Genomic DNA, 25,241 nt, shown 5'->3' on the forward strand with positions numbered 1-25,241 from the left:
GTCTCATTACTTAATAGCCTCACCTCGTAATACAAATGTTGGTATGGTGTATTTTACTTTACTCATTAGTTCACATTACATTAGTTTGAAAGCAAAGTGAGATACTGGGAATAACAGTATGCTATTAGGAAGGAAAAATAATGCAGAAGCTGTCACAAGAATGAAAGCAACAACAGTTTTATCCATCAAGTTTTTCAGAGCACCATAATGCATATATATGGCTATACGAGAGGTTCCCAAACGCGGTCCTCAAGGCACCCCAATGGTCTAGGTTTGAAATGTATCCATGCTTGGCTACTGGTGACTTAATTAGCACCTAAGTCAATTTGATATAACCATCTGTGCTGAGCCATGGAGATACCTAAATCCTGGACTGTTGGGGTGCCTTGTAGTCCACGTTTGGGAACCTCTGGGCTATACATTGCATTGTAGCAGCTATGTAGGTGCAGTACTCAGTGACTCATCATATATCCTTATCAGTTACCTGTGTGTACTGTATATAAGATTTATTAGACATAGTGATCCATGGCCCAGATTCTATAAACTCCATTCATGAATTTAATGGACCCTTAGTGCAATGATGGGCAACAGGTGGCCCTATTAAAACCATTTAATTTACTATCTGTAGGTGCTGAGCCTTAAAATTTCTGCCAGAATGGGTGGTGTGATTTCAAATATTTATTTATTTATGTATTTTTTACAAGTCATTTATATAGCGCACTCATACCACAGCGCTTTACAGAGTATTTGGCAATTCACATCGGTCCCTGCCCAGTGGAGCTTATAATCTATATTCCCTACCACACGTACACACATTCACACTAAGGTTAATTTGTAGGGAGCCAATTAACCTATCAGTATATTTTGGGATTGTGGGAGGAAACCGGAGTACCCCGGTGGAAACCCATGCAAGTGCTGGGAGAATATACAAACTCCACACATTTATATCACTGGGTACTTCACAAACAGTTCTTGGACCAACAGATCCATCGACAAGATTTATTTGCTGACTCTATCTATCTATCTATCTATCTATCTACTCTTGTATGGTATTGTCATTGTCATGACAATTTTAGTATCTCTCAGTTTTAAAATGAAGGCTATAAGAATAATGAGTTGGTGACCTATACGGATGGTCAGGCAATGATGTGCAATTGTTACTTTGTGCTACAATAATAATGGTTGACTTTTGTCACACACAAATTTCAATTATGAGATGTTAGCAGAGTGCCTTTCTCCTTTTCTGATTTTAAGCTGAGTAGCTGTCTTTATCAGCTCCTCTTGACAAGTTTTAGAAGATAGCTATAGCAACTGGATCCTTCCGTGGCATAATAACTAGGTTTATTACTGACAAATATTGGGGTTAACACCTAGAGAAAACAGCCAAAAAGCACAATGAACGTCAATTAAACAAGTAAATTCAATCTAACGTGTATTATTTCATATAGCATACAATACAAACAACAATACTAAAAGGTCAAAATACTTCTAAAAATTAAATCATATAAAATGTATATAAGCAGACTCCAAAGGACATAGCAATAAAGACTTAGGGGTATATTTACTAAAGGTCGATTTTCAGTTTCAGTTCCATTTGAGGTGTTTTGGTGGTGCATTTGACAATCAGGTCCTTACTAAAGGCAAAACCAACTCAAACTCTCCTCAAAAGCACCAGAAATTCAACTTCACACACAAACAGAACTTCCAATAGACCATTGGTACTTTCTCATAGACATCAATAGGAAAAGCTCATTTACTGGGTGGAATTCAAATGTCTGAAAAGTCGGTTGGGTGTCTGTTTTTTTTCTGTCTCTTAGCTAGGAAAAAACAGACTCCCAACTGACTTTTGAAACATTTGAATCTTCCCCATAAAGTCAATTTGGAAATAGAACCTCGATAGAAACAAAAATTGACTAAACATTACCATTTTCAATATAACCATCAGAAACAGTTCTATTTGATTTTAATTCATGAGGAATTGTCTGGACACTCTGGCTGTACAAATCATGACTTTTAAAGGCACAGCATTGATTTAAAAAAAAAAATGGCTATGCAAATTAGCCCAGTAATGTAGGTATTTGTGGGTAATACAGTGCATGTGTCATATTTTGGCCAATTTTGTATACTTTTGTCGGTTTTGAGTCCATTTCGAACTGATTTTGAGTCAATTTGTAGTTTTATTGAGGATGAATATAACACATTTAAACTTCAAATAGAAACCAATGCACCATTGAAAAAAGAATGGAACAAAAAAGCGACCCTTAGTAACTTATCTACTTTGAATAGAAACACTGCTGTCAATATTTTGGGGATGTTGGTTTCATTCTGGTCAATTTTAAATAGACCCAAAATCATCTTTTAGTAAATATACCCCTTAAGAGGATAATCAATTAGTTGCATTTATTTACTGTGGGCTAATTGACCCCCTGAGACTATTCAATTATCCCCAAAGCATGGCCTACACCAGTATTTATTGGGGATTTTTTTTCAGAACCTCAGCAGCCTCTTAAAAATTAAACCTCAAGACAGATTCCCTACTGGGGGATGGAGGAATACATTTTTTTTTCTTAACAAAGTACAGTCTTCTTCCCTCTACTTAGGCTGTCATTTGTATTTTTATTTTTTGATCAGCCCTTTTCTTTTAAAGTATGAGCACAATCAGGGGGATGTAGTTATGTGACTGGCGGTCAGGAGACCACCAGTCACAATACCTCCCCCTACATTACGCCCCTTAGAATCCCGACAGTCGGCATGACAACTAGCAGGGACTATTCCCACTCATGGGTGTCCATCACACACATAGAGTGGGAATAGAATCTGTGGCGAGACCGCAGCGTGGCGAGCGAAGTGTTGCAAATGCAGCGAGCCCACAAGGGGCTTGTTGTGCTCGCAGACCCCCCACCACCACCACCGCCCATCTCAATGCCGGTATCCCGGCATCGGTCCCGCATACCCAACCCCAGTTAGGGTTGGACTGGCCCAAAGGTGTACAGGGGAAACACCTGGTGGGCCCCACTGCCTGGGCCCCCCACCTATTCTTCTGGGGATCAGATTCCAGACTGTGCACTTGAATTATACATTATATATGCTACCTTATACAGAACAGACTATGGTGTGTTTCTACAGTGCATTGTTGTTATTAATCTGGTACATGTTTATGCATGTACTAGCAGTATTTACTATATATATTTATCAAGGGGTCAAGCCAATGCACTCTCTAATGGTTAGGCAAACCTCTGTGGTGGCTTGCCACACCCCCTCTAGAGACTGGCCACTGCCCTAAACATGGGTCCCTACCATTGCATTCCCCCTGGTGGACCCTTCATGCTCCAGTCTGACACTGAGCACAATAGGTGACTGCTCCCTCTCTCTCCCGTATGTGCTGCACTTTAGGCTATAGCATAAATGGGTCTATTCATGAAGCAGTGAAAAGCGTGGAGAAGTGAGCCAGTGGAGAAGTTGCCCATGGCAACCAATCAGTGTTGAGGTAACATTTATAAAATGCATTCTATAAAATTATATGTAGCAGCAGATTGGTTGCCATGGGCAACTTCTCCATTGACTCACCTCTCCACACTTTTCACTGCTTCGTGAATAGACCCTTAAGTCTATGTGTATGTGAATGGACTCCTGACTGTCAGAACAGTGATCTCACCATTCCTGGATTAGTCTGTCAGGCAGGATGTCACACAGAAAAGCCACCTCCTTCTCCCTTAATTGCTTCCCCTTCATTGCCACAGATAATCAAGTATGAAACATTCACTGCACAGGTTATTGGGAATTCTGTCGACACAAATCACTAGTTACATATAATTAAGACACTTCTTTGGGATTATCTATATATTTTATAAGAGACCTATTTTGAGAGAACATGCCCTGATGAAGAGGCCTCTTGTAAAACGTACATAGGCGTTTCAGAGACTGTTTTATCACTATAACCGCAGAAATGTCCTATGTTTAAATGTTGCTGTATTCAAGTATGTATGTATAATATCCTGGTCACGCTGCTTGATAGTATAGCTCTGTGCGAGCTGTGGCAGTGAGAGCGCCGGTGAGACAGCTAGCCACACAAAGCTAACTATCTCCAAGCGGCTACACATGGCCAGGCAGGTGGAAGTGTGTGTTAGCGGCTTGTTAACAGCCACAGCATAGACACGGGAAAAAGTCATTGCCTGACTGACGATCCCCAGACCCGGGTCAATAGAAAGTGCATGATAAATACATGTGTGTTAATACATAAGTATATAACTGATTGAAGTGATGTGGATATAGGTAGCACAGTACATCAGTGATAAGGCTTAGGCACGAACAGATCTCTGACACAGACCAGTCACAGATGCCTGTAATACAACCTTCCTACTATATCCAGAGAGTGCTTGATGATATTATACTGTATGTGACAAAAACATCAAATTTACACTGCTCAAAAAAAATAAAGGGAACACTAAAATAACACATCCTAGATCTGAATGAATGAAATATTCTTATTAAATACTTTGGGGGTGATTCCGAGTTGTTCGCTCGCTAGCTGCTTTTAGCAGCATTGCACACGCTAAGCCCCCGCCCTCTGGGAGTGTATCTTAGCTTAGCAGAGTAGCGAACGAAAGATTCGCAAAATAGCGAAAATAAATTTCTTAGCAGTTTCTGAGTAGCTCCAGACCTACTCACAAATAGCGATCAGTTCAGGCCGTTTCGTTCCTGGTTTGACGTCACACACACGCCCAGCGTTCGCCCAGCCACTCCCCCGTTTCTCCAGACACTCCCACGTTTTTTCCTGACACGCCTGCGTTTTTCCGCACACTCCCATAAAACGGCCAGTTTCCGCCCAGAAACACCCACTTCCTGTCAATCACACTACGATCAGCAGAACGAGGAAAAAACTTTGTTACTACGTGAGTAAAATACCAAACTTTTGTGCTAATTTACTTAGTGCAGGCGCACTGCGTACATTGCACATGCGCAGTTTGCGACTAATCGCTCCGTAGCGAAAAAAATAATGAGCGAACTACTCGGAATGACCCCCATTGTTCTTTACATAGTTGAATGTGCTGACAACAAAATCACACAAAAATTATCAATGGAAATCAAATTTATTAACCCATGGAGGTCTGGATTTGGAGTCACACTCAAAATTAAAGTGGAAAAACACACTACAGGCTGATCCAACTTTGATGTAATATCCTTAAAAGAAGTCAAAACGAGGCTCAGTAGTGTGTGTGGCCTCCACGTGCCTGTATGACCTCCCTACAACGCCTGGGCATGCTCCTGATGAGGTGGCGGATGGTCTCCTGAGGGATCTCCTCCCAGACCTGGACTAAAGCATCCGCCAACTGCTGGACAGTCTGTGGTGCAACGTGGCGTTGGTGGATGGAGCGAGACATGATGTCCCAGATGTGCTCAATTGGATTCAGGTCTGGGGAACGGGCGGGCCAGTCCATAGCATCAATGCCTTCATCTTGCAGGAACTGCTGACACACTCCAGCCACATGAGGTCTAGCATTGTCTTGCATTAGGAGGAACCCAGGGCCAACCGCACCAGCATATGGTCCCACAAGGAGTCTGAGGATCTCAACTCAGTACCTAATGGCAGTCAGGCTACCTCTGGCGAGCACATGGAGGGCTATGCGGCCCCCCAAAGAAGTGCCACCCCACCACTGCCAATCCGGTCATGCTGGAGGATGTTGCAGGCACCAGAACATTCTCCTTGGCATCTCCAGACTCTGTCACGTCTGTCACATGTGCTCAGTGAGAACCTGCTTTCATTTGTGAAGAGCACAGGGCGCCAGTGGCGAATTTGCCAATCTGGGCGTTCTCTGGCAAATGCCAAACGTCCTGCATGGTGTTGGGCTGTAAGCACAACCCCCACCTGTGGACGTCAGGCCCTCATACCACCCTCATGGAGTCTGTTTCTGATTGTTTGAGTAGACACATGCACATTTATGGCTTGCTGGAGGTCATTTTGCAGGGCTCTGGCAGTGCTCCTCCTGTTCCTCCTTGCACAAAGGCGGAGGTAGCGGCCCTGCTGCTGGGTTGTTGCCCTCCTACGGCCTCCTCCACGTCTCCTGATGTACTGGCCTGTCTCCTGGTAGTGCCTGATGCTCTGGACACTACGCTGACAGACACAGCAAACCTTCTACCACTACCACTACCTGAGCCATTTGTGTGGGTTGTAGACTCCGTCTCATGCTACCACTAGAGTGAAGCTTTCAAAAGTGACCAAAACATCAGCCAGAAAGCATAGGAGCTGAGAAGTGGTCTGTGGTCACCACCTGCAGAACAACTCCTTTATTGGGGGTGTCTTGCTAATTGCCTATAGTTTCCACCAGTTGTCTATTCCATTTGCACAACAGCATGTGAAATTGATTGTCAATCAGTGTTGCTCCCTAAGTGGACAGTTTGATTTCACAGAAGTGTTATTGACTTGGAGTTACATTGTGTTGTTTAAGTGTTCCCTTTATTTTTTGAGCAGTGTATATATACATCTGAGAAATAAAAAGCACTACCTGTAGTAACAAAATTATAGGATAACACACTGTTATTTAACTAGGACATCACCCATGAAGTAACAATATAACATAGAAGGGACTTGTTATTTAATGTGAACAGCTACAATATTCATTAGATGCGGCGTCATTGGCGGACCCGCAGGACACTTACCCTATGAACAAGGCATAGCACAAGATTTATGTATAATCAAACAAGCCCAATCCTGTCTGTTAAAACATTGGGATAGATATACTGTACCCTTTCATTTGCACACCAATACCCCTTTTCCACTAGCTCAAAAAACACGGGTAAATGCACGGGGGCGCGCATTTACCCGTGTTTTTGGCAAGTGGAAAAGGGTAAACCCGGATCAAGTGACCCGTGAATCCTACCCGGCTATTTACCTGGGTAGGACACGGGAATGATCAGGGTAGGGTGTAGTGTAAACGGGAGCCGTGTCGATGCGACACGGCTCCCGTTTACACTGTATGGATGGGCGGCGCTGGGAGATCATGTGATCTCCCTGCGCCGCCCCTGCCGTGTAGCTAGAAGCGTCACCAACCCGGCATATGCCGGGTTGTGACTGCTAATGGGAAAGGGACCGAGCACGGGTCGCAGCAGGGGGCAGCTCCCGTGTCAGGCTCCCGGCTGCGACCCGTGCTCGTAGGTGTAAAAGGGGTATTATTGACCACTAGAAAGAATACAAAAGAAATAATACAGGCATTTAAGAACATTGTTTATTAGAACAGAATAAAGAGCTACAAACCTTACAAATGCTTAAGGATATTTACAGTAACAAAAAAATAGCAACATTGTATTGTTACAGGACATTCCAAGCTCTGGTTTATGATAGTATTGAGTTCCTGCGGGATCAAAACAGAATTAAACTGATATAAAAACAGGACCATACAAACATAAATTAAAACAAATCAGCGGGGGCTCTAATGCCTTTATAGGAAGAGTTACATCCGGAATAATATATAGCAGTCTCTGTTAAAAAGATTTATCTTATTTTAAAGACTTATTTTCTAACTTTCTATTCACTCTGTTATTTTTTTATATATTTTATAATGGCTGAATAAATATTACAGATTTTTAAACTGATGATAATAAAGAATATTTTTAATAAATTATTTGTGAGGTGCTCAGTGCACCCAGATAAAAGCTTCTGTTACTGTGTGTAAACTTCTCCATTGACTCACCTCTCCACACTTTTTACTGCTTCGTGAATAGACCCCTAAGTCTATGTGTATGTGAATGGACTCCTAGCTGTCAGAACATTGGGGGTCATTCCGAGTTGTTCGCTCATTATTTTTTTCTCGCAACGGAGCGATTAGTCGCTAATGCGCATGCGCAATGTCCGCAGTGCGACTGCGCCAAGTAAATTTGCTATGCAGTTAGGTTTTTTACTCACGGCATTACGGGGTTTTTTCTTCGTTCTGGTGATCGTAATGTGATTGACAGGAAGTGGGTGTTTCTGGGCGGAAACTGGCCGTTTTATGGGTGTCTGCGAAAAAACGCTACCGTTTCTGGGAAAAACGCGGGAGTGGCTGGAGAAACGGAGGAGTGTCTGGGCGAACGCTGGGTGTGTTTGTGACGTCAAACCAGGAACGACAAGCACTGAACTGATCGCAGATGCCGAGTAAGTCTGGAGCTACTCAGAAACTGCTAAGAAGTTTCTATTCGCAATTTTGCTAATCTTTCGTTCGCAATTTTGATAAGCTAAGATTCACTCCCAGTAGGCGGCGGCTTAGCGTGTGCAAAGCTGCTAAAAGCAGCTTGCGAGCGAACAACTCGGAATGAGGGCCATTGATCTCACCATTGCTGGATTAGTCTGTCAGGCAGGAGGTCACACAGAAAAGCCACCTCCTTCGCCCTTACTCGCTTCCCTTTCATTGCCAGAGAGTCTGCCTCTCTGGCACTCCTTTCACTGGTACTGGGCCCTCTCGCAGCACAACATGTCAGACACACAGCTACGCTCTAGGTCAGTGGGCCTGACTCCTCACATAGCCCTGGTACTTACAGCCCTGCAGTCTCTGCCTCCATCTCTCTGCCTCAGCATGCGCACAGCTTCTATTCACAGAAGTCAGAGGGACTGGGGTCATGCCAGCAGCTCACAGAGCGCTGGGCATGCCCTCACAGTGATGGAAAACGGGGGCACGGCTCACAATCGCAGCACTCCCATGGTGTGCAATGTGGAGTCGGTTTGATGTTATTGCCTTACTAATACAGTAATGCAGTTTCATGCTTACCTGGACTAACAGGCTTATTAATAGCTGCAAGTAATCCTGCTTCTAACAAATGGTGTGCTATTAATACTTTGTTTCAATTAATGAAAAACTGCAACATAATTTATTCTGGTCTGTGCGTGAGTCGATTGGATGACAACTGGATTTATATGCTGCTCCGTATGAATGAGTATTACAGATAATCAAGCATGAAATATTCACTGCACTGGTTATTGGGAATTCTGTCGACACAAATCACTGGTTACATATAATATATCATTAAGACACTTCTTTGGGATTATCTATAATTGAATTCTATAAGTTTTTATTGTGAGACCTAATTTGAGAGAACGGTTGAACATAAAAAAATATGTCTGAGGTATCAAAATAAAGGTCTTACCATGAAGATGTGCCAGGGGAAGACAGAAAAGAGATTGGTGGAATTGTTTGGGCATTATGGAGCAGTAATGTTCCCATGTAAAGTCTATTTGAGAAGCATGCGCGAGCAATGTAAACACATGCTCTACTGCTAGGGGTGGTGGTCATTAGGTCGACAAGCATTAGGTCGACATACATTGGGTTGACCACTGAAGGTCAACATGCATTAGGTCGACATGGTCACTAGGGTGGCATGATCATTAGCTCGACATGTACTAGGTCGACATGCAAAAAGGTCAACATGAGTTTTTTACAATTTTTTTCATTTTTTCACCTTTTTCATACTTAACGATCCACGTGGACTACAGTTGGGAATGGTATCCTGTGCCGCAGCAGTAACGGAGCGAGGCACCTTGCCCAAAGCATGGTGAGTGAAGCGAGCCATGCGAGGGGACGCGGTGCACTAATTGGGGTTCCCTGTCACTTTACGAAGAAAACGACACAAAAAACAGACAAAAAACTAATGTCGACCTTTTCATGTCGACCTTGTACACGTCGACTTAACGTCCATGTCGACCTAATGACAGAGTCGACCTTCAGTGGTCGACCCAATGTATGTCGACCTAATGCATGTCGATCTAATGAACCACACCCACTGCTAGAGCCAAACCATACATGATTGCCCCTTTAAAAAAAATCTGAGTTCAGCCAGTATACCGCACAGAGAAAAAACTTCATTACATTCCACCCTATATGTTTACCTTGCAAAGGGGATCATTGCCCTTATCTACATAAGTTGAATGAATTTGTAACTTTTTTGTCACTCAAATAAGGTTTACATTTGTAGCTTGATATTAGTTTTTTCTTTTCAAAAACCAAATAACCGTTGTTTTCTGTGGCCTTCCTCTAGTTAATAAGAACTTTGTTTGGATTGCTTTTACAGCACAAAGAAATAACTAAAGAATTGTGCATATAGTATCAGCTTTACTGAATTTTCAAAGGATACAAGTAACAAAAGATTGTGCAGTTAAAGATTAACTTTGTTACACATTGTTATGAGCTATTTGAAGAGAGAACTAGGCTATAGGAAGTAATAATAGTTTGTGTGGTGTTTTGATGATTTTATATGTACAAATACCGCCTGCGTGTGTTATGTATTTGTTCATAAATGTTTTAAATGATAGTTTGTATTACCAGCGCTTCATTTATTTCTCTTTGTTTATGATTACCAGCTTTCAAGATTTAGAGATCTCCTGTTGAGGCAGCAGTTGGTCTAAATATATCTTTCGTTTCTTGTTATCAGCGCCTGAAGATGTTCTGTTGTAAATTGTCTCATAGGCAGGGCTGTTTCTAGCCAATTTGGCTCCCAGTGCGAGATTTAAAAATGTGCCCCCCCATGACATAAAAAAATGTGCCCCCCCACACACACACACCTAGATAAAAAAAAACGTGCATGCGCACCCGGCAAGGGGGCGTGGCCTCATCTAAATGGGTGTGGCATCATTTAAATGGGCATGGCCTCGTCTGAAAATACTACCTCACAATCCAGTTTTTGACCCTGCTCCAACAGATCACGACCAACACAGGAAAAAAAATTTCTACCATATTAAGCCCCACACAGTAATGCCCCCTGCACCATATTATGCTACACACCGCAATGCCCTTGATACATTAAATCCCCATTTCACACATTACGGCAGGTGTCCCCATTTTACACATTGAGAGAGAGAGAGAATACTTACAGAGGTGATTACCGCTCTCCGGCCCGCCGCACCAGTCGCTCCTCGCGCCGGCCTTTCCCTCTTCCTAACTTGGATCCCCCTCTGTACTCCGCTCGGGGGGGGGGGGAGTTTCGCGGAGTGACGGGGTTGCGTCGTGACGTAACGACGCAACCGCGTCATTCCGTGAAACTCCGCCCCCCCGAGCGGGTTACTCGGGGAGAAATAGGAGGGGAAGTAGGGAGCCACAGTTAGTGCCGCGGCGGGCGCCCAGTGCGGTTGCACTGCTCGCCTGCCCCAAGAAACGGCCCTGCTCATAGGTTCCAGCATGGCTTAGCTGGCTGCCATAGCCTCACAAGGACAGTGTCAGAGGCAAGCCCGGCGCTACCCACTCAGCAAAGGGATGCAGTGCAGGTAGGCGCCAGGCAGGAGAGGCGCTGTACCTGCCCTGCTTCCCCGCTGCTGCGCCTGGGCCCCCTGCTGCTGCCGGACGCTGTGCCTGTCACTGCATGACAGGCAGCAGCGCCGGCAGCTGAAAGCCTCCTCGCCCCCTCCCCTCCTGTGACACATCAGATGGAGGGGGCGGAGCTACATGGATGGAGGGGGTGGAGCCACACGGGCAGAGGAGGCGGGGCTACACGGACCATCAGGCTGCAGTGCCACAGAGGAGGACATGCTGGTCCACATCCTGCCAGCCAGGGAGAGTAAGTGAGAAAGTCTGTATGTATGTATGTGTGTGTGTGTGTGTGTGTGCATTTATGTGTGTGTGCGGGGGAGGGTAAATAAACTGCACTTCTGTGGGGGCGTTACATGTAAGCTGCACTACTACTCGGGCGTTACTACTGGGGCGTTTCGTGTAAACTGTGCTACTACTGGGGCGTTACTACTGGGGCATTACATGTAAGCAGCGCTACTACTGGGGCGTTACTACTGGGGCGTTACGTGCAAGCTGCGCTACTACTGGGGCGTTATATGTAAACTACATTATTACTGGGGCGTTACTACTGGGGCATTACGTTCAAGCTGCGCTACTACTGGGGCGTTACGTTTAAGCTGCATTACTACTGGGGCATTACGTGTAAGCTGCGCTACTACTGGGGCGTCACATGTAAGCTGCGATACTACTGAGGCGTTACTACTGGGGCGTTACGTGTAAGCTACGCTACTACTGGGGTGTTACTACTGGGGCATTACGTGTAAGCTGCGCTACTACTGGGGCATTACTACTTGGGTGTTACGTACAAGCTGCATTACTACTGGGGCATTACTACTGGGGCATTACATGTAAGCTGCATTACTACTGGGGCGTTACTACTGGGGCGTTATGTGCAAGCTGCGCTACTACTGGGGCTTTACGTGTAAGCTGCACTACTACTGGGGCGTTAGTTCTGGGGCGTTATGTGTAAACTGTGCTACTACTGGGGCGTTACTACTGGGGCATTACATGTAAGCTGCGCTACTACTGGGGCGTTACTACTGGGGTGTTACGTGCAAGCTGCGCTACTACTGGGGCGTTACATGTAAGCTGCATTACTACTGGGGCATTACTACTGGGGCATTACGTTCAAGTTGCGCTACTACTGGGGCGTTACGTGTAAGCTGCATTACTACTGGGGGGTTACGTGTAAGCTGCGCTACTTCTGGGGCGTTATGTGTAAGCTGTGCTACTACTGAGGCGTTACTACTGGTGCATTACATGTAAGCTGCGCTACTACTGGGGCGTTACATGTAAGCTGCGCTACTACTGGGGCTTTACGTGTAAGCTGCGCTACTACTGGGTCGTTACGTGTAAGCTGCGCTACTACTGGGGCGTTACGTGTAAGTGGTGCTACTACTGGGGGCGTTATGTGTAAGCTGTGCTACAACTGCGGTGTTATGTGTAAGCAGCGTCACTACTAAATAGGGGTACAATTGTGTGGCCATGCCCATTCCTTGTGAGACCACTTTCCTTTTTCGACGTGCGCTGTCCCTTTGTAAAGTATGGTAGGGCGCAAATTTATAGTTTGCAGGGGGGCGCCGAACACCCTAGCACCGGCCCAGAGGTCAGAGGTTAGGGTTCTCTCTGTGTCCGCCAGGTCTGAACCCTGGCCACCTAACCTGTTTCACTCTGACTGCAGCCACACCAGGGCGCTGTCTCAACAGGCAGCCCCATGGCCAGATTAACAATGGGGCGGATGGAGCTCCAGCTCCAGGCCTCCAAATAAAAATAGGCCCATCATCATGAAAGCATGATGATGATCAACCACCAGCTGGCCACGTGGACGGCCATAAATCATAAGTATTACAATTGTATTTCTAATTTACTCACAAAATTATGCAAAACATTTTTATGCATCTAGGGAGACATTGGGACTGATAGTGTAGGTAATGTACATGATCACATGGCTTTGGCCACACCCACACAGACTGGTCACACTTCCTCTGCTTCTTAGAATAGGCCCGATGATCATTTTTAGCCTCAGGCCCATGTTATTCTTAATCCGGCCCTGGGCAGCCCCAACCTGGACTGGCTGAGTGGTGGTGGTGGTAATTCAGACTGGATCGTTACAGCAGCAGCAATTGCAGTCCGAAGCCCTTTGTGGAGTGCGTGGGCGCACTACGTGTGCGGGCCCTGGGAGGCCCAGTGATATGCTAACAACATCTCAGGGCTGCGATCGCCTCTGCCTGATTAACAGGCAGAGGTGGTCGCAGGGCAGTAGGGGGCGTGCCAATGGCGTTAGAACACCATTGGCGGGGCGTGGTCTTGACAACGCAGGCGTGTCTGGACTGTTACAAATGCGGGCTGTCACAGCTGCATGATGTCACACGCAGCCGCTGTAACCTGGGACGCAGCGGGTAGTCGCCTGCCAGTGCAGCTAGGCTGCGCAGGCAGGGAGCTACTCAGCAGGTGCACTGTGGGGGGGGGTAGGGCCTGACATGTTGGGCATCCACCTGCATGTCAGAGAAACTGATAGTAGATGTACTACAGTAAATCTGAAGTACCCCCTGTGTCCACCAGCAACCTCTAGCTGTGGACACACCTTCTGTTTGTTCCTTGTGTGGCTGGATCCCTCCATTTACCTTCACACTGCTACTATATATATATATATATATATATATATACAGCTATTTCCCGCTTGTTAAAAAGTCTCCTGAGTGCCGCCTGGAACGTATCCGGATGGAGGTATTAAGCGACCCAGACCACAGGAACTCACCTTGCAATAATATATATATATATATATATATACACACACTGCTCAAAAAAATAAAGGGAACACTAAAATAACACATCCTAGATCTGAATGAATGAAATATTCTTATTAAATACTTTGTTCTTTACATAGTTGAATGTGCTGACAACAAAACTACACAAAATTATCAATGGAAATCAAATTTATTAACCCATGGAGGTCTGGATTTGGAGTCACACTCAAAATTAAAGTGGAAAAACACACTACAGGCTGATCCAACTTTGATGTAATATCCTTAAAACAAGTCAAAATGAGGCTCAGTAGTGTGTGTGTGGCCTCCACGTGCCTGTATGACCTCCCTACAACGCCTGGGCATGCTCCTGATGAGGTGGCGGATGGTCTCCTGAGGGATCTCCTCCCAGACCTGGACTAAAGCATCCGCCAACTCCTGGACAGTCTGTGGTGCAATGTGGTGTTGGTGGATGGAGCGAGACATGATGTCCCAGATGTGCTCAATTGGATTCAGGTCTGGGGAACGGGCGGGCCAGTCCATAGCATCAATGCCTTCATCTTGCAGGAACTGCTGACACACTCCAGCCACATGAGGTCTAGCATTGTCTTGCATTAGGAGGAACCCAGGGCCAACCACACCAGCATATGGTCTCACAAGGGGTCTGAGGATCTCATCTCGGTACCTAATGGCAGTCAGGCTACCTCTGGCAATCTCATGGAGGGCTATGCGGCCCCCCCAAAGAAATGCCACTCCACACCATTACTGACCCACTGCCAAACCGGTCATGCTGGAGGATGTTGCAGGCAGCAGAACGTTCTCCTTGGCATCTCCAGACTCTGTCATGTCTGTCACATGTGCTCATTGAGAACCTGCTTTCATCTGTGAAGAGCACAGGGCGCCAGTGGCGAATTTGCCAATCTTGGTGTTCTCTGGCAAATGCCAAACGTCCTGCACGGTGTTGGGCTGTAAGCACAACCCCCACCTGTGGACGTCGGGCCCTCATACCACCCTCATGGAGTCTGTTTCTGATCGTTTGAGTAGACAGATGCACATTTGTGGCTTGCTGGAGGTCATTTTGCTGGGCTCTGGCAGTGCTCCTCCTGTTCCTCCTTGCACAAAGGCGGAGGTAGCGGCCCTGCTGCTGGGTTGTTGCCCTCCTACGGCCTCCTCCACATCTCCTGATGTACTGGCCTGTCTCCTGATAGCGCCTCCATGCTCTGGACACTACGCTGACAGACACAGCAAACCTTCTTGCCACAGCTCGCATTGATGTGCCATCCTGGATGAGCTGCACTACCTGAGCCACTTGTGTGGGTTGTAGACTCCGTCTCATGCTACCACTAGAGTGAAGCTTTCAAAAGTGACCAAAACATCAGCCAGAAAGCATAGGAGCTGAGAAGTGGTCTGTGGTCACCACCTGCAGAACAACTCCTTTATTGGGGGTGTTTTGCTAATTGCCTATAATTTTCACCTGTTGTCTATTCCATTTGCACAACAGCATGTGAAATTGATTGTCAATCAGTGTTGCTTCCTAAGTGGACAGTTTGATTTCACAGAAGTGTGATTGACTTGGAGTTATATTGTGTTGTTTAAGTGTTCCCTTCATTTTTTTGAGCAGTGTATATACACACACACACACACATACATATATATATATATATGTATATATACACAAATTCTGCTACGGCACTCGGCTCTGCCCCTGTTATGGGACTGACTTGCTCAGGTGCCTTCCTCCAGGGGTACAAACCCTTTGCATAGAATCAGCAGGAAATAACGAGGCGGCACTCGGAGTCTTGTAAAACAGAAAGTTTTACAAGACTCCGAGTGCCGCCTCGTTATTTCCTGCTGATTATATATATATATATATATATATAAATAAAAAGAACTTGAAGCACAGAACAAAGTCCCGGGAATCCGTAACTGACACTCTCAATTATAAACATATAGGTGTCCGGTTGAAGTAATAATATATCAACACATGTCCATCCCGCAACTCCAGGATCATGGTAAGGACAGAACCAGCACACTGTCAAATTTCAAACATTTTTCTTCAAGCATTTATTCCTCCATAATGCAAATAATCTTTGAACACTGAGCTCAGTATATACTCATCGTTTAGAAGCAGTTGATAGCCACTGGTGTAATCCCAAACAGCCGTTTTCGGTAACAATCCTTCATCAGGGGACCAACCGGCTAAAGTGCCATAGTGCCAAATGAATAAAGTGTCTGTGTGCAGTGTCCTTATTAGAAGAAACTGCACTCACATCCATGAGTTTGACAATCCACAGGGTGCTCCACTATAGTAACCAAAGGTTAAAAAGTAATATTCCAGATATGGCTTAATTTCACCAAATGAGGGCACTCACCATTAAACAACAGTTCATTTTAATAATTCAGCGTTACAATCAGATATTGTTCAAATGCCAACGTTTCAACCCCTCAGGGTCATTATGAAGGCAAACAGTGCAAAAACAGAGGACAGCACAGCACACCAGCCTTTTATGATTTATTTTTAACATAAATCAAATAATATCTATACCATCATAATATATATCATAGTCATAATTGTAGTAATTTGGATATATTGTGTAATACAACCCTTAAAAAAATGCATGAAGACATATACGGTACCAAATATCAGGACAATATCTGATAATGGAAATAATGAAAATGACTATAATGAAGATGGATATAATGAATTTAGAACTGGAGACAAAAAGTGTAAACGGAGATAAAACTCATCTTTATTTGTATTAATGTAGGAATCTTCATCATGTGGTTCCCTGTGCTGGTGGTGTTGGTCCTCATCCTCCTGTACAGATGGTACAGACAGAGTCAGATACTGGAGAGCCTCTCGGATAAATATGTCTTCATCACCGGATGTGATTCAGGTTTTGGGAACCTGCTGGCAAGGAATCTGGACAGACGCGGAATGAGGGTTCTGGCTGCCTGTCTGACGGATAGAGGGGCTGAGGAACTGAGGAAGGATACTTCCAGCAGAGTACAGACAGTAATTCTGGATGTCACTGACAGTCAGAATGTAAGCTCTTCTGCAGAGTGGGTCAATGATATTGTTCGTGATAAAGGTTAGACATATTAATATGTATCTGATGTTTATACATTTTACACAACTTAAATCATTAATTCCTAATGTCATGAAACAATTCATAGAGATATGATTATGAAATTCTCACACGTTGCTAGATTACAGTAACAGTTTTACCTTATTATCTGATTAGGCGCACCTGTGATTTTGCTATGTATATGTCTTGGTTGCTGCTGCAGATATATGTTCATGCTGGAACCATATAAAATGTGCATCTCTCATTCACTGGTGATGTGTATATGGTGGCATGTGCCTTGTTTAGAGTACACTTCCCTCCTATATACAGGTTCACCATCAAGGGGTAAAGGAATCACTGTGAGCAGAGCTGTATCACACAAGGCAATCTACACTCCTACATAGGGCCCAGTGGGCACTGAGTAACCTGGATCACCCTTTTCAGTCAGTCTCTGCTTGCCTCATACTTAACACCCACTGCATAACTGCTTCCATTGCACATAAGCTCTAGGCTTCATCCATTATATCACCAGCAGTGTACTGCTGCTCCATGCTTGCCAACTATTCCACAATGTCCCGGAGTGACCCAAATTTTCAGTGAAAAGGGTGGGCAGCCTGGGAGTTTGATGAAGTGATTCTCATTGAATTATGTTATCATGGGGTGTGGATCATTAAATCAACAGTGTCTAGGTCGACCACTATAGGTCGACAGTCACTAGGTCGACAGGGTCTGAAGGTCGACAGGGTTTCTAGGTCGACATGTGCTAGGTCGACAGGTCAAAAGGTCGACATGAGTTTTTCATGTTTTTTTGGTGCCGTTTTTGCAGTACAGTGAACGGGAATCCCAATTAGTGCATCGCTTCGCTCGCCATGCTTCAGGCAAGGTGCCTCGCTCTGCTACCGCTTCGCTCGGCACAGATTACCGCTCCAATCGTAGTCCACGTGGATCGTTAAGTATGGAAAAGTAAAAAAAGAAGAAGAAAACAAACGTGAAAAACTCATGCCGACCTTTTGACCTGTCGACCTAGCACATGTCGACCTAGAAACCCTGTTGACCTTCAGACCCTGTCGACCTAGTGACTGTCGACCTATAGTGGTCGACCTAGACAGTGTCGATCTTCAGACCGGATCCCGTTATCATGGCCCACCCTTTACTGTAAAATGCTACTTATGCAGCTTACAGATTGCAAATGCCGGATCCCACCCGGGAAGAGAAACGTGTCCTTACCGTGTGGGATCCGGCATTTGCTCTGCTTTGCTGGCTTTCCGACCCGGCAATATACCCATTTTCATTCAATATATGCCACACAGTGCCCCCCAAACACATTATATGCCACACAGTGTCCCACAAGCACATCATATGCCACAGTGTCCCCCAAACACATTATATGCCACACTTTGCCCCAAACACATTATATGCCACACAGTGTCCCCCAAATACATTATATGCCATACTTTGCCCCCAAACACATTATATGCCACACAGTGTCCAACAAACATTTTATATGCCACAGTGTCCCCCAAACACATTATATGCCACAGTGTCCCCCAAACACATTATATGCCACCCAGTATCCCTCAAACACATTATATGCCACACAGTTTCCCCCAAACACATTATTGGCATATTATTATGGCCATCTACAAGCAGCTGACACCTCTCAGACAGTAGGGAGGTGCAGCTGCTGCAGAACCTTCTCCTCCTGGTCACATGACAACCAGATGAGGTGACAGGCACTGACCTTCTGGCTGATACTGTGGCTCCATATGAGGGACCGCTGGTCAGGACCAGCTGAAAGGGAGGTCGGATCAGTCGGCAGTTGGGGAAGCCAGTGCAGCTCTTCTTATTGCCTCCCCAGCCAGTGAAGGTACCACTACTGCCTCCTCCCCAGACTCCTGCCTGCAACTCCTTCGGTGGCTTGTGGTCCTGGCATGGGGAGCGGATCCTTTCACCAGTCACCATGCGGGGAAACAAGCTACGCAGGAGGGGTAGGCGGGGACAGGCTCCGGACACACTGCAGCACCCTGCTCCATCTCACCAGATCTGAACAGGGAGGGGGCACGGAGAGCAGCTGCTGACGTCACATTGAGCCGCGTGTTTACCTACGGGACGGGACGGGGGGGGGGGGGGGGGGGCGATCGCCCTTTTCACCCCCTGCTGGTTCCGCTACTGGATAGAGTATACATATTCATAGAAAAGAAGAAAGTACTCTCTTAGTTGGGGCTCTCATCCACACAATAATTGGCTACAACGTAACTTTTATTGTTCTGTATATAACACAATTCCTTTCATTAGGGATTTGGGCCATCTGTGGTCCTTATAGAATTCTGCTCTTTTGTATATAATCTAATCCCGTTAGTTAGGTGGGGACTCATACTGTAAATTGAAATGTATAAGGCTCAATTGTTACCACCCCTACTTCTAGAAGTAGGAAGTTATGGTGAATATAACACCAGTTATGTATGTTGTCAACACCAATCTGGTTTACATTTGACATTAGAGATTCCAACTGACTTGTTATTAATCAGCTTTATCACAGGTTATCCAATCGCCCCAAGTAGGCGACTCATGTTACTATAGGCCTCTAAGCCATTTGAGACCTAAATTGATTGGATACAGGGGGGTTTATTTACTAAGATTCGTATTTTCCCATTTGAGGTCAAAGTTCAATCACGAATGACATCGAAAGTGTAAATATGCAACTTTTTGAATTGATTACGACTAATTTACTAAGCTGCCGTATTCTTCATTTTCGGGTTTTCCGATGTCGATGTCATTCGTTTTTTTTTTGGCAGTGTTTTACGTGAGTGACTTGTAAAACACTGCCGACTTTAATACAATGAATCTCGGCCGGATCTGAGAGATCCGTGCTGGGTTTCATTGTGCACCTTGTTAAAAAAAAAAAATATGTTTAAATGTAAAAAAAAAATTGCGTGGGGTCCCCCCTCCTAAGGCAAACCAGCCTCGGGCTCTTTGAGCCGATCCTGGTTGCAGAAATATGGGGGGAAAAATGGACAGGGGTTCCCCCATATTTAAACAACCAGCATCGGGCTCTGCGCCTGGTCCTGGTTCCAAAAATACGGGGGACAAAAAGCGTAGGGGTCCCCCGTATTTTTGAAACCAGCACCGGGCTCCACTAGCTGGACAGATAATGCCACAGCCGGGGGTCACTTTTATACAGTGCCTTGCGGCCGTGGCATCAAATATCCAACTAGTCACCCCTGGCCGGGGTACCCTGGGGGAGTGGGGACCCCTTCAATCAAGGGGTCCCCCCCCAGCCACCCAAGGGCCAGGGGGGAAGCCCGAGGCTGTCCCCCCCATCCAATGGGCTGCGGATGGGGGGCTGATAGCCTTTGTTCAAAGTGAATGATATTGTTTTTAGTAGCAGTACTACAAGGCCCAGCAAGCCTCCCCCGCAAGCTGGTACTTGGAGAACCACAAGTACCAGGATGCGGCGGAAAAATGGGCCCGCTGGTACCTGTAGTACTACTACTAAAAAAATACCCCAATAAAGACAACACACACACACCTTGAAAGTATAACTTTAATACATCCATCCATACCTCCATATACACATACTTACCTTATGTTCCCATGCAGGTCGGTCCTCTTCTCCAGTAGAATCCATGGTGTACCTGTAGAAAAAATTATACTCACATAATCCAGTGTCTTAGGCTCCTCGGTAAATCCTTTTATAATCCACGTACTTGTAAAAATAAAAAAACGGATACCCGACCTCGCACTGAAAGGGGACCCATGTTTTCACATGGGTCCCCTTTCCCCGAATGCCAGGAACCCCCTCTGACTTAAGTCCAAGAAGGTTCCATCAGCCAATCAGGGAGCGCCACGTTTGGCACCCTCCTGATCGGCTGTGTGCTCCTGTACTGACTGACAGGCGGCACACGGCAGTGTTACAATGTAGCGCCTATGCGCTCCATTGTAACCAATGGTGGGAACTTTGTAGTCAGCGGTTGACCGAAAGTGACCTCACCGCTGACCACAAAGTTCCCACCATTGGTTACAATGGAGCGCATAGGCGCTACATTGTAACACTGCCGTGTGCCGCCTGTCATACAGTACAGGAGCACAAAGCCGATCAGGAGGGTGCCACAACGTGGCGCTCCCTGATTGGCTGAAGAAACCCACTTAGACATCAGTCAGAGGGGGTTTCTGGCATTCGGGGAAAGGGGTCCCATGTGAAAACATGGGGCCCCTTTCAGTTCGTGGTCGAGTGTCCCGTTTTTTTATTTTTACAAGTACGTGGATTACAAATGGATTATCCGAGGAGCCCTCTACACTGGATTTGGTGAGTAGGATTTTTTCAACAGGTACACCATGGATTCTACTGGAGAAGAGGACCGACCCTCGTGTGAACATAAGGTAAGTATGTGTATATGGTGGTGTGTATGTATGCATTAAAGTTATACTTTCAAGGTGTGTGTGTAATGTCTTTATTGGGGTATTTTTTTAGTAGTAGTACAACAGGTACCAGCGGGCCCGGTTTTCCGCCGCATGCTGGTACTTGTGGTTCTCCAAGTACCAGCTTGCGGGGGAGGCTTGCTGGGACTTGTAGTACTGCTACTAAAAACAATATTCATTACTTTCAACAAAGGCTATCAGCCCCCCATCCGCAGCCCATTGGATGGGGGGGACAGCCTCGGGCTTCACTCCTGGCCCTTGGGTGGCTGGGGGGGGGGACCCCTTGATTGAAGGGGTCCCCACTCCCCCAGGGTACCCCGGCCAGGGGTGACTAGTTGGATATTTGATGCCACGGCCGCAAGGCACTGTATAAAAGTGACCCCCGGCTGTGGCATTATCTGTCCAGCTAGTGGAGCCCGGTGCTGGTTTCAAAAATACGGGGGACCCCTACGCTTTTTGTCCCCCGTATTTTTGGAACCAGGACCAGGCGCAGAGCCCGGAGCTGGTTGCTTAAATATGGGGGAACCCCTGTCAATTTTTTACCCATATTTTTGCAACCAGGGCCGGCTCAAAGAGCCCGAGGCTGGTTTGGTTTAGGAGGGGGGACCCCACGCAATTTAAAAAAAAAAAATTATAACATTTCCCACCCCTTCCCACTGATAAACATGCACGGATCTCATGGATCCGTGCATGTATTGCCTATACAAACACGGGATAAAAAAGCAGGTCTGGTTTTTTTTAGCACTTTTTCACGATTTGTATTTTAGCACGGCAGTGTTTGGCTATTGTCGGCAGTGTTTGTGTTTTGCACTTTTTAGTAAATGACCAATTTCTACCAAATTGCAGGCGTATTTGACCGATGGTGTATTGATTCGTGATTTTTTCCAAGGACTTCCAAAATATTACGAATGCCCTCATCACTGCCGTGATTTTTGCTTAGTAAATTACCGAGATGACACTTTGAAGAAAAAACGGCATCTCGGTCAAAATCGGGACCTTAGTAAATATACCCCTGGGAGTTATCTAGGTTTGTTAGCAAACCAAAAAAGTTAGCAATTGGGAAAAACCATGTTGCACTGCAGATGGGACAGATGTAACGTGCAGAAGGATGACCCTTGATAAATATCCTCCTTAGAGTCTAAAATCTACTAATGAATCACATATTTTTGGATCCAAAAAATCATATGTAAAAGTAACCAACTTTTTTGCCCTGATTATCCTGTTGGTGATATTTTATTGGCCAAAAACAGGGGATTCCAAATCCTTAAACATTTCTTGTGGTGTCTCTGATCTCCACTATATTTGTTACAGGTCTCTGGGCCATTGTGAATAATGCGGGGATTGCCATCCCTACTGCTCGCAATGAATGGCTGACCAAAGAGGATTTTTTCAAAATTTTGAATGTGAATTTGCTGGGACTTATAGATGTTACTCTAAAAATGCTGCCCCTGATCCGGAGAGCCCGGGGAAGAGTAGTCAACATTTCAAGCTATACTGGGAGATTATCTACCTGTGGTGGAGGATACAGCATCTCTAAATATGGAGTGGAGTCATTTTCAGACAGTCTCCGGTAAGGATTACAGAATTACAAAGTTATTTAACACACAAAAGGACTACAGATGTGTCCATATACATCTACCCTCAATACACCATTCAACTTTAGATGCCTGGTGTGAGAACTTGTATTGGAAAAAATCTGCGGCTGCTAAATTGCACCAGTTTGTGTACAGATTCAGAGACTCATTCGCACACGGGGCCTAATTCAGACCTGATCATAGCAGCAAATTTGTTAGCAAATGGGCAAAGCCATGTGCTATGCGGGGGGGCAGATATAACATGTGCAGAGAGAGTTAGATTTGGGTGGTTTATTTTGTTTACGTGCAGGGTAAATACTGACTGCTTTATTTTTACAATGCAATTTAGATTTAAGTTTGAACACACCTCACCCAAATCTAACTCTCCCTACACATGTTATATCTGCCCCCCTGCAGTGCTCATGGTTTTGCCCATCTGCTAACAAATTTGCTGCTACGATCAGGTCTGAATTAGGGGGGTAATTCCAAGTTGATTGCAGCAGGATTTTTGTTAGCAATTGGGCAAAACCATGTGCACTGCAGGGGAGGCAGATATAACATGTGCAGAGAGAGTTAGGGTGTGTACACACGGTGAGATATTTTCTTTCGATTTTGACTATATAGTCAAAATCGAAAGAAAAGTTAGTGCAGATCGCAAAGGTCAAAGTCACCTTGCGATCCCGATTCGATCCCGATGCGCGGACCCGCCAGGTCGGCATCGCAAGAAAAGATAGACTGTGCAGGCAAGTCAATCCATGCTAGATCGGTGTACTATCTAGTTCATCTCACATGTCAATGACATCTCACATAAGCCAAAATCTCACATAAGCCAAAATCGTAAGCACACATAGTCCATATCTCAAGAAAAGTTAGTCAAAATCGGTGGTGCTGGGCTCCTGGGAGTTCAAGGGAAATCGCAAGTAAAAATCGGGCATAGCAAGGATCTCACCGTGTGTACACACCTTTAGAGATGATACAGACGGTTAAAGAGCGTAAGGTCTGCTAAGGACTTTTAGAGTTACATTATACCAAAAGAAAGATCCTCATACAGGCCAGTCATCTGATATACACTGACCTTCATGAGCCATGGTGCTCATTACTGTCAGACTGTAGGGTGGCCACTCGTGATTTATATGCTTAATACAAGAGAACAAGGTACCAGATTACTTACATGATCAGGGCTGGCTCTACCATTAGGCAGCTGCCTTGGGCACCAGGTTCTCAGGGGCTGCCACTGAGTCTGCCTATCACAAAATTAAGGATGTTTTTCAAAGAAACATCCTTGTTGTACTTAATGCAAGTGGTGTTTGTAGAACTTTCATCTGAAGGGCTGGGAAGTGGGTTTTGGTGGTGGTTTAGGGCGGTAGGTTGAAGTTTTGCCTAGGGTGCCGAGAAACCTTGCACCAGCCCAGATGCTATAGCTCCTATCAAATTGATGTGGTACTTGTTTTCATCATAAAGAGGTTCTCTAAATTTTATATACAGTACTGTACATACAGTATGCTAACACATGTGCTGATAGGCTTGCCATCCACATACTACACTCATTCCTGAACACACATAGCTCCACTGACATTAATATACAGTATACACATCTTAAAAATGTAGCAGACAGAAATTTAGAAGTACTGTACCTTACTATAATCAGGATCAATTCAGTTTATGGATCACTGACACTATATTGTGAATAAATGTAATTCCAGTTCAGTTTGCTGTGTATGACTGTCAAGTTGAATATTAAAAAAGCTATTTGAAATCCAATCTTGTTTTCCAACTGTGGCTTAAATCTGAAATGGGGTGATGGTTCCATAGAATATATGTTCTGCAGACTCCAATTTCCACTTCCTACTATACATCTTTTATAATCAACTGACAATAGAGTGATACGCTCATTTCAGTGTCAAAAGCTGCCAATGGCCACATTTACCTCACTCACTTACAGGCACACTCCTTTCTGACCCCAGTGCCAACATCACACAGTGTGCCTGGCTGACCAGTACCAGTATATCCACTGTCTGAACTACACTGCCTCTTGCGAGATTGTTTAAAACTAGGAGAAGTATGAGGGGTCTCTGATACCATACAGTGTAATGAGGGGACTCTGATGCCATATAAAGTGTCATGAGCTGACTTTTACATATAGTATGTGAGGGCATGATTACAGTTGATGCCATTAGTCCATTTAAAAAA

At 45.2% G+C, this 25,241-nt stretch overlaps 1 protein-coding gene and 1 long non-coding RNA gene across 4 annotated transcripts in view; one reads left to right on the plus strand and one right to left on the minus strand.

The window, feature by feature from the left end:
• LOC135011603 (uncharacterized) overlaps nucleotides 1-25,241 on the minus strand; it is a 307,553-nt gene that overhangs the window by 132,478 nt on the left and 149,834 nt on the right. The window contains exon 3 of one of the 3 annotated variants that reach the window (XR_010210687.1): nucleotides 16,717-17,046. The exons of the other annotated variants lie outside the window; for them this stretch is intronic. This is a non-coding gene — a long non-coding RNA (uncharacterized LOC135011603). Of the gene's footprint in view, nucleotides 1-16,716; nucleotides 17,047-25,241 lie in introns of those variants that run through there. 3 annotated transcript variants of the gene reach the window in all.
• Nucleotides 16,763-25,241, plus strand: part of LOC135011587 (retinol dehydrogenase 16-like) — a 52,487-nt gene continuing 44,008 nt past the window's right edge. Inside the window, exons 1-2 of the mRNA XM_063952474.1 lie at nucleotides 16,763-17,082; nucleotides 22,789-23,047. Of these exons, the coding sequence (XP_063808544.1) occupies nucleotides 16,770-17,082; nucleotides 22,789-23,047 (572 nt within the window). The 5' untranslated portion in view covers nucleotides 16,763-16,769. The remainder of the gene's footprint in view (nucleotides 17,083-22,788; nucleotides 23,048-25,241) is intronic.

Source organism: Pseudophryne corroboree, chromosome 2, assembly GCF_028390025.1.
Source record: "Pseudophryne corroboree isolate aPseCor3 chromosome 2, aPseCor3.hap2, whole genome shotgun sequence".
Lineage (NCBI taxonomy): Eukaryota > Metazoa > Chordata > Amphibia > Anura > Myobatrachidae > Pseudophryne > Pseudophryne corroboree.